The sequence below is a fragment of the Chelonoidis abingdonii genome, chromosome 7, assembly GCF_003597395.2.
Source record: "Chelonoidis abingdonii isolate Lonesome George chromosome 7, CheloAbing_2.0, whole genome shotgun sequence".
In the NCBI taxonomy this organism is placed as follows: Eukaryota; Metazoa; Chordata; order Testudines; family Testudinidae; genus Chelonoidis; species Chelonoidis abingdonii.
In genome coordinates, this window is record NC_133775.1 from 13,051,550 (window position 1) to 13,061,893 (window position 10,344).

Consider the following 10,344-nt stretch of genomic DNA (forward strand, 5'->3'; position numbering starts at 1 on the left):
GAGCCACCTGCAAGTGTGTCTAACTCCTCATGCCATGGCAGCTACACTCTTATTTCTGGCATGAGTATATCTCCTCAAAGTTTCACCTCTGTCTCAACAGGTAGCTATACTCATTATGGTGAGAGAAAGCCCCATGATGAAATTATTTATTTTATATTCAATGTCGGGCTTGGGTAGTGTGCATTGAATAATCCAGTGTGAGGAATAAAAATAACTAACCATTTGCTGAGTTCACTGAATGAGGCAGGGGTCCTGTGGAAAACTCACTAATTACACAATCATGTACTATCAATGCACACACACAAGGGGGCCCAATAAAGGTTGCCTGGGAAACCTTAAGTCTGGCATTAAATGCTTGATGTGCAACCTTAAAATGGTCTTTTAAAACAAGTATATTTTTTTAAAAAGTGTGATTTATAACTAATTCAGCAAAATTCTCTCCTCCATCCTGGTTTGTCATTTGACGAGACTAAATTACATTATCTGAAATATGTTTATCCCAATAGATTGACAGAAGTGAAATTGTACAAGCTCTTTGGAAAAAAGATCATTAACAAACATCTCTCACATGTGAAAGAACTAAAATTCAAAACCACCCTCTGGAGCATTTTATTTTGAGACATACACGGCAAAGAGTGCAAGGTACGTAGAAATTAAGAAAAGAAAATCCCTGTACAAGGAATAAAATCAACAGTATTAGAAGTCTACTAGTGTTCTGATGAGCATTTAGATGTTCATGAGTCATGTAACTGCACTGGCTCTTCCTTCTTTTTCAGTTTTTGCAATTTCCATTTTCTTTAATGAAAAAATATCTAAAATAAAATTACTGTACAGATGGGGAATACAGGCATTGTAATCTGAAAAACAGAAGTAGCATCTATCAATTGAAAATTCTCCACAGATAACAGATTAAAGCATGTACATGCATTTGTGTCTAAAAAGAATTCTACTGTAGAATTCTGAAATGCTATTAGTCATTTGGGATAAATTGCTTTTTGGAGGAACATAAAATCTTCAGATTACTGATAATCTTGGTAAGTAAGGGCAATTAGATTGTGTCTGATCTTTGCTAGGATTAATTGGCTACACTGAAAAGAAGTCTAAGAACAAGTGGCTAATCAATAAGTACTAACAATGCTCTACTAATTCTCCTCATATGTATCCACCCATCCATCTTTGGTCTTCAGCCTTCTGTGGAACAGCTCCCATGCCTTCTAACCCTATTCTGAATCCAAGTGTTACGCATTGGCAGTATCCCTAGCCATCAGGAAGCAAGAATTCACACTATCCCACACATGGAATTCAGTCCATATGCCTCAGATACAAAGAGAAAAATGTTCAGAGAGAACATCTATCTCCCTATATACAGGGGCTGGTGCTTTGAAAACTATCATGTAGAAGTTAGGTTAGACATTCCCCTATCTTCTGATTTGAATATTAATAAAACTAGGGTACAATTTATTATCCCTTAAAAAAAAATTAAGAATTTGGTTTGCACAATATGTAATTTACTTTTAATAACCTCTTCAGCAAGTACATAGTTTTAAGTGGGGAAAAAGCTCTTAGCAGAGATAAATATTTATTAGGTAGAATTTTGTTTTGGTCATATTTGTTTACTGAGGGTAAACTTCTAGAAAAGGTAAAGCATCTAAAGAGAGTTATTTTAATAGCCATAAAACATATTAAAAAGGGAAATGATTGAATACTAAATGGTAAACATGTACAGATCAGCACAACATTTCTAAGAAGACCCACAGATTCTTTCCAACTTACTTGCGGTAACACAAGTTCAGCAAAAATGGCCTCAGACATTTGTCTTCCTAATATTGGCAAGATTTTTGAAAAGTGACTAGAGCTGAAAATTTAGATTTAATTCTTACCTTATTTACTGAGTCTTTGTTGCTACTATTGTTCCATTTGGAGCAGCTGCAGTAGGTATAAGAACATGCAGGTCAGGAGCATCAAAAAAATATGCCTACATTATTAGATGAGAGTGAGAGTGAGTTAGAAACAAGGCACAACTTCACCTTGACATGTTCATTTTCACAAGTTATATTTTATGGAGGTACAGTTTTAGCATTTGGACAAATTTTAGCTCTTTTCAAAAAGTCACATTGTTAATTCAAAGGTTTTCTGTGGAAGGAGCTTGATGTCAGTTTATTTGGTTGCTTATTATTTTACTGTTGGAGAAAAAAAAACAAAAAATACCCACCACACAGAGGCCCCACTGAACTTCCACTGGAGACTGCTGATGAAATCCTGGCCCCTCTGAAGTCGATAGCAGAACTCCTATTGACTTCATTGGAACCAGGATTATGACCTCCATATGTTATAAACTGCATTGTACTGAATTTACGTACTTTCGAAGGCTAAAAGGTTTAACAGACCTTCTTGGGTTTGAACCTGTGGTGCAAAGAATCAAGCTATTTCAAACCTGAAGCTTGGGTGATATCTCCCCAGCTTTGTACAAAAGTAGTTTATGTTCTCTTAGTTACACTTAGCGCTAGGTTTTCCTGTTTTTCTACTGAGACAGCAACTTTGTGTCTTAGCTTTGTAATGTCTAATTATGTGTAAGTGGTATGTACTATATACACTGAACATTTGATAATTTTTAAAAAAGATTAATCTTTATACTTATCTGAATGACCTGTTAATTGCATAGGATACAGATTAATGCTTTAAAAAGTTGCTGTCATAAATGCAAGTATACTTAAGACTGCTATCTGAGGAACAATTTATGCTAAATGTAACCATCATTGCTACTTTTAGTGTAGAAACTCTAGGGGAGAGATCTACAAAAATCTTTGTGCTATGTTTGACTATTCATGCCTGCCACACGTATTGAGATTTTTTCAGAACAGCATCCTTATGTTTATGCTTTGCAATTATCAAGAGATCTGCTTAAACAAAAAGCTTCATAAACCCCCTTAATTTTAATACAAAGCTGTTACTGCACAGATTGATTTAACTCAAATAATATATAATCTTAAACGTTAAAAAAGAACGTTATCATACCAAACAACCAATAGCGAGCAGGGCATGAAGTAGTACAACAGTCACCATAGTAGCCAGTGCAATCCTTCGGTTATCGTCTCTAACAGCAGGCCAAAATGTCATTACTAAAACTGACCCCGAAAGGCACAGAGAAACCATTACCAAGATCCATCGTACAGCTTTTTGTGGAATAATCCACAAAATCTGTTTAAGAAGAAAGAGAGAGAGAGAGAAAAGGCCTTATTAAATATCAAGCTACATTTAAGTCCCTGTTTATAGCATTACAGCTCCATATATCACATCCATTCATCAGGACTGTTAGAAGTACTATTCATGCTTCATTTGGCACCAAAACATAAAGGTTTCTATCACCCAAGCTAAGAGGAGACTCCATTAGCTGTATCAGTACCAAGGATTACTAGCTGGAACCAATGGAACAATTGTACGAAAACTAAACTAAAGCTTACAGTGAGAGCACTGCAAAAAAAGAGATCCACTGGTTTGAAAGAATTTACCAGTCCCTGAGATATTCTCTAAAATGAAGAATTCTAGTGTAAGTGGTAAAATCTGTTGACATTTTTTAGGGTGCCAACTCTATGTCCTGTAGGCTGCAGCCACTGAAGGAAAACATCACAGATGAGAAGGTCTAATATTCCATCTAACAGAGATGAATGGTATAAATACACAATAGGCAGCCTGTTACATAATTTAAGGAGTTAGAGTACTCATGTCTCACAAGGTACACATATGAATGTCATGTACTTTCCAGCCAATCTTTTCATTTGGAAGGTAAAAACATACACCAGCCAACATATCCATGTACATTTTCTATTCAGACAACATTTAATAAAAACTCCTGAGATTTTCATAATACATTTGATGATGCTCTTTAGGCCATACTTACAGCTGTTGGAATATAAATAAAGAGTGAATAGCCATACACACACACTATCTCAAGAAATGAGTAGGAGACTATATTCATAACTTTGCTATTTCTCCACATAAGGAATCCCCAGAGAGCCAGAGGAACCAGCCAAGCATAAGCATAGATAGCTGTTGCAGCTATGGACACTGTAAAGAGACATTAAAGAGGTTCAGTAATACTAAACACCATCATTAATTTAATTTTTTGCTTCAAATTGAAGAGCTAACATTATAATAAAGAAGTGCTACTAGGAAGAACTAAGATTACTTTAAGGAACAATGGCAACTTTTGCATTTATGTCCTTTTTTTAAAGCCTACCACTATTATAAATTAATACTTAAGATTATAGGGGAAAGGTTATTTTTCTGTTTTCACTTTGACTATATAAAAATGACATCAGTTTCAGTATTTTCTATGGGTACTCAATTTTCCATTTGTGCAGAACAGTGGAAAGAAAAACCCACTACAAAAAGCATACTAAGGACCACAAAAACTGGGAGGAGAGCTCAGAAGGTGTAATATCTGAAGCTACTTTTAACTCATTTATTTTAAATTGACAGTATTCCTTTAAATATATGTCATGCATTTAAAAACAAGTGTTCTTTTATAGGTATTGCATTCTCTTTCACAACATAAATGACAGCCAAAGGGCAGGCAATTGCTTCTCCACTCTTTAACTTCATTAGAGCTATACATAATGATTACGTTTCCTTTACTGATTTTGTATCCCAGGATGAAGTAGGAACTTCAAGCCCTTTGGTAAGTGGACAGAGTGATTACTACTGTATGATCTGCTGAAATTCTATTTAACTTCTTACATGAACACTATCAAAAGATGTTTCTACACCTAAAAACTTTAATTAATTATTTTTGCATCTCTCTGGGAGTGGAAAGAGACAGTTATCAAAAAGTTATGAGAAAGCAAAGCTATGACTCCTACATACAGATTTATTTGTTTAAAAGAAAAACTTAAGTTATAAGAGATAAGGAAACAAGAATGAGAACTACTTACATACCTTTTCTGAACTCAGGCACATACCGGTATGCAGGTTTACCCAGATGGATGAAGAAATTTGAAAGATTACCACTAATAGCAATGGCAAAGACTAATGTGGCACATATCCAAAAAGGACCTTAAATGGAAACAAATCAATTTAACAACAAGATAGTTCTCCTGTGCCCCACCCTTGTACTAATTTTAACAAAAGAATGAACTTCAATAATGTAGTTATCAAATAATGTTAATGTTACAATTGGTACACACCATAAAGATCTGGATTGCTGCGGATATATAGTCTTACAAAGTTTTTTCCTGGTATTGGGAAAACTGAGCCTTTTATTCTGTCTAGAACCTAGAAAAAAAATACAATCACGTTACTGAAATCAAGCAAATGCACTATGAAATAACTATAAAGCATCTATAAATATTAGTCTACAGTTAAAGCTGTTAAACCGCTATAATTCCCTTTGTGTGAAGTAAGATACTAATATATTAAGAACAATTACAAACCTGGTATGTATCCACATCAAAGAAAGTCTGGTAGTATTCAAATGTCCAGAAGGGGGCACTTTTCTTCTGTCCTGCAAGTAACTTGAAGATAGGAAAATTATTACAATCATCCATTTGACTTAGTAATATTACTTGGCTTTAAATGACTTACTTACACCATAGCCAGAAGAATGGGAAGTAAGAGAATTATTTCTCTCTCGTGTTCGTTAACAGCACAAGATATTTTCTATGGGGTTGCATATTCTAGATGTGCAAATAGTTTATGATTCCTACCTCCTTTTTGGTCAGGAGGTGTCCATTAATAATTAAATGTCTTGTTCAACTAGCCTTTCAAGTCTAAAAGCCTCAACCCCACCCCCTATACTGTATTACCACCAAGTCTCTTGAAGTCAGTTACATCTGAGCTTCTTCCAGTCTCCACCTTATAACAGGTGTAAGTGGGAATTAAAGTATGCACTTCCATCAGTACTGACAGGGCCAGCAAGGAAGTTCCCCGCTCCTTCCTGATAAAAGTGTTGACTGTTGTAAAGGGTATTTAGATACATCATGTGGATGGGGGAATTATAAATGTGTTGTTATTACCTCTGTTTTATCTGAGTCATCAGTCCCCAGTAACTCGTCATCCTCCTCTCTCCGAGAGTCTTGCAGAAGGCCATACTGATTCTTGGGGTTTTCACTAGGCTCATCAATACTTATTGTGGTGGCATCTGGGTTTCCTGCCAGCAAGTTAGCTGCATCATCAAATTCTGAAAATAAGTACATTACAAAAAAGATGATTTTCAAGGTTTAATTTTAAAAAAATAGCTTAATTTTAAGACCGATATCTCATCAATCCTTAGGCCTTGTCTACACTAAAGTTTTGTTGATGCAAGTTACACAAATAATCCAAAACAGCTATAACTACATTGCTTGTGTATGTTCACACAATGCTCCTTCTGTCAGTGGAGCGCATCCCCAGTTGATGCTCTAGCACCGACAGAGAGAACAGTACACTGTGGCTAGCTATCCCACTGTGCTATTCGCTACCTTCTGCAGCTAGGAGTTGTGGGAAGGCAGGAGTGGATCGCAGTGCATCATGGGGATAGGCTCAACATCCCATGATGCAGTTTTTTCTGTCCCATCATTCCATGGGCTTCCGATTGCGTTTCACACCATTTTTCAACAGCCCTTCAGTGTAATTAGGGACTTCAGCATCTCCGTTTGCTCCTTCTCCTTCACTTTTATCATCCGCTCCTTGCCCATTAAAATTTGCTCCTGGCTCTCCTTCCTGTGCTGGGTATTAGATAATTTTAATTTTCTGTCTCTCTCCACAGCCTGTGTTCTTGTTTTTCGGTCTCTAAGGATTGGAGCACCTCTTGAAACATGTCCTCTTTGCTCCTCCTCACCCACTCCATCAGTGTGTAGGGGGTTCCCCTGAAGGCCACATCTACAGAAGCACAAGAAACAACAAACAGAAACATGATTGTTAGTGTAAGTCACAGCATCAAATCATGATAGTAAAATACACCTCTTTTAAAATACAAAATAATTTCTCACTGTCCCTTGGCCAGAACATAGCTAAGGGAACACCCTAAACATGGTGAGTCAGCCAGGGGTGAGGGGGAAAGTGGGGACTAAAGATAGGACAAAGGATCTAGGTGGTTTTTTAAGGAGATCACTGCAAATGACTAGGGACAAAATTGTAAATTCTCCCACCATTTTCTACAGGAGGAGGATCACTGAAACCGATATCTCACTCCTGACCGTAAGCAACAATGCGAGGGTACATCTCATGCAGGTGTGCAGCTTCAGACCTGGTTGTCTGTTTGCCGCTTTGGTCCCTAAACAAGTGACTGCCGATTAGTGTGGAAAAGCTTCCTACAATGCGGGAAGGAATAAAGCAGCTCTGCCAAGGAACCTTCAGCAGAGGATTGGCAAGTACCTCCAGGAAAGTTTCCTAGAGATCTCTGGAGGATTCTTGTGATCCGCCCTACTGCGTAGCTGCACAGGGGAATGTGAAGCACTTGCAGACACGGCTAGTTGTGTATATTTCTATCCCTTAACCCACTTCTGGGATATAACAAGGCAAAAGACAGCTATATCTCATATATCCAAGCAGCATCAACTCAAAAAGATCACTTACCAGAGCTCCCTCTCCTGCATCATGTGCGCCAGAGATGGAGTGCTGGGACTGGCTCGAACTCTCCTGGGTCAAGAAGAGGTCCTGGCTTGCCACGGTACAGGACAACCCTGTAGCCTGTCCCATGTCATCCTCCAACTCAACCTCCTTGTCCACCATGTCGTTCTCATGGTTGAATCCACTGTCTGCTGTCTCCAGCCCCCCCGAAGTATCCACGGGGCTCTTGGTGGTGGAGGTGGAATTGCCGCTGAGGATGGCATCCAGCTCCCTATAGAAGCAGGTCTTCAGTTCAGCATCTGAACAGCAGTTTGATTCCTTTGCCTTTTGGTACATCTGCCTCAGCTCCTTTATATTTGCACGGCACTGATGTGTCCCATTTGTAGTCCTTATCCAACATGCCACAAAGTTCCTATGGCTGGACTGGAGCTGGGACTGCACAACCTCCTCTCCTCACAGTGTCAGCAGATCCAACAACCCAAGTGTGCTCCAAGCACAAAAGCATTTGCTGCATGGCGCCACCATGGTCAGCTGCGAATATGCAATGTGAGCTCTCCATGCCAAGCAAACAGGAAGTGGGATTTCAAAAATTCCCAGGCCTTTAAACGGGAGAGGCAGATACCTGTGTGCCTAGGTACAGGGTAGCGGAGTTTGAACCGCTGACCAGAGCGGTCAGGATGGGCATTGTGGGACACCTTCTGGAGGCTATTTACAGTGACATAACCAAGCGTAGTGGCTACACTGACACTTTTATCATTACAACTTTTCTCACTCAGGGGTGTGAAAAGACATGTCCCTCTACGCCCCCGAATGACAAAAGTTTTAACCATGAAAAGCACTGGTGTGGACAGCACTTCGTCAGTGGGAGCCATGCTCCTGGCGATGGAGATCCATCTGCAATGAGGAGTGGTTTTTATTTTGTCGCCGGGAGAGCTCTCTCCTGGCAGTATAGAGCGGCTACATAGTGTACCTTACAACAGCTGCACCATTGCAAGATGCACAGTGTGGACATAGCCTTTGTCAGTACAACTGGCTGCAAAAGCTCTACATCTCTCGCTGGGGTGGTTTTATTTTGTTGACAAAGCAGGAGAGTTTTGTGGATGGAAGGAGCACTGTAGTATATAAACCTCCAATGTTTTGTTGATGAAAACTGACTTTTGTCAACAAAACTCTGTAGTGTAGACAAGGCCTTAGGGTCCATGTTACTAGCGTCGCCACACCCAGTGTGAATTGTTTCCTAAGGCCTCAACTAGCTCCAATTAAGCTGGGTGCTCGTTCAATTAATGGAGTGCTGTGCCTTCTCTCCAACTAGTCTGCCTTCTGTGTGCTAACTATAAATCACAGACTTAGGTCCCGTCCTTCAGTCAGAGTCACTGGACAGATCTTTATATCCACAAGCAGTCAAATGGGGCCCTGCACTAGTGCAGGCAGCTGCCCAAGCAGAACAGGTTTATGATTAGACAGTCTTAGCCCTCAAAGATATCTAATTTAGAAATAACTTTACCTTTAAAAATAAGTTTGACACTATATCCATTTCAAGGTCTGTTCCTATGTACAGATGACAATGTTCTCACCTCTGCACCCAGTGGGCCAGTTCTGCTCTGCTTAAGCTCCGAATTTAGATGAGTGTAACTAATGTTTTCATTCAAGATAGAAATAACATTTAATCACCTAAGTGCTTTGAGATGCTCATCTAAAAAGATGCTATGCAAGAGTGAAACAGATAAAGACATTATTTGTGTAAACTTGCGTTACTTAAACTCACATTCACAAGGAACCAAAGCAAAGGCTGCAACCTCTTAAAAAGAATCAATTACTGTCACTTATTCATTTTCCTTAACATTAAAGTTTTGGCCCAATTAACAAGTGTAATTTGACAATTTACCTTGAAACTTTAAATCATCCACAGTCGCCATTCATTCGCTAGGCTCTAGAATGAGTATTCAGAACTTTAAAATATCTGAATAGCAGATCAAAAGTTAAACATCTAAAATGAAAAATAAGTGACTGAAAATATTTTTAAAATGCAGTTTTTCTCTCAATGCATTGATGAAACAGGTTTTGTAGCTTCCCCCTCTCTTCAGCATGAATAGTATAGTTAGGGTATTGAGATTTCCTGCAAAAACATAGAATTTTAGATATTACGATGTCATTATACTCAAGCATATAAGGAGATGTAAAACTACAGTTCTGATGTTTGTGGTAATTAAGATCTGATACCACAGAGTAAGAGCTTATCTCTAACATCCTGTCCAAATACCACTTTGGCCAGTTACATTTTCCTTTCTTTTCCTCCTACTATAGTTAATGTGATATTTTTAATTTCCTGTCATATCCTGTTGTACAATATTCCTGTGCACAGTTAGGGAGTCAGTTTCATCCCAGAAAAGGTGTATTGCCATGGTGGGCACATATACTTCATCTACCTCACAGGAGCGTTACAGAGTGCAATTCATGGCTGCAGTATGTATGAAGATCCTTAACTAAGAAACACAGAAATTATTGAATAGGTTGGGGGGGGGGGGCATTCATGGGGCAGTTTCTATCCTTTCCAAAAGTCCCTGCATCACCAAGCTCGCCCTACGCCGCAAGCAGCAGCCAGCGCTGTAGGGACTGACAGGCAGCTCCCACGGGAGGGTCGGGACTTGTCCTATTCCCTCTCGGGCTAGTCACACACGGGTGACGTGTTGTCCGTTCAGCTGATGTCAGGTGAGGGTGAGTTTGACAAGGATCCTTGAACATCTCCGGGGGGTGGGGACGTGTCTCCTCAGTGTGGGGGGCCAAAGGCTGGGAGACGGG

At 39.1% G+C, this 10,344-nt stretch overlaps 1 protein-coding gene across 3 annotated transcripts; it reads right to left on the reverse strand.

Moving 5' to 3' along the window:
- Positions 1-580: 580 nt before the first annotated feature.
- YIPF1 (Yip1 domain family member 1) lies at positions 581-10,261 on the reverse strand. Of its 3 annotated transcripts, none has more exons than XM_075067633.1 (9): positions 9,431-10,261; positions 6,012-6,175; positions 5,430-5,510; positions 5,184-5,271; positions 4,936-5,052; positions 3,899-4,065; positions 3,061-3,198; positions 1,881-1,975; positions 581-857 (listed from the first exon to the last, which is right to left on the reverse strand). In XM_075067633.1, the coding sequence occupies exons 1-8, from the start codon at positions 9,459-9,461 to the stop codon at positions 1,886-1,888; spliced, it is 876 nt and encodes a 291-aa protein (XP_074923734.1). In that variant the 5' UTR covers positions 9,462-10,261; the 3' UTR covers positions 581-857; positions 1,881-1,885. The 3 variants fall into 3 exon arrangements, with proteins under 3 accessions (XP_074923734.1, XP_032622836.1, XP_074923733.1); XM_032766945.2 differs by having other exon boundaries at positions 3,016-3,198; positions 9,431-10,259; XM_075067632.1 differs by lacking the exon at positions 581-857 and adding an exon at positions 1,146-1,315 and having other exon boundaries at positions 3,016-3,198; positions 9,431-10,260.
- Positions 10,262-10,344: the final 83 nt, after the last annotated feature.

Bases quoted from the DNA above. Each gene is read 5' to 3' on its own strand.
- YIPF1 (XM_032766945.2), bottom strand. From the start codon at position 9,461: ATGGCGACTGTGGATGATTTAAAGTTTCAAG. The intron at 5,511-6,011 runs GTAATAACAACA...CCTATCTTCAAG, and splicing joins ATGACTCAGATAAAACAGAG to TTACTTGCAGGACAGAAGAA. The intron at 5,272-5,429 runs GTTTGTAATTGT...TTTTTTTTCTAG, and splicing joins TTGATGTGGATACATACCAG to GTTCTAGACAGAATAAAAGG.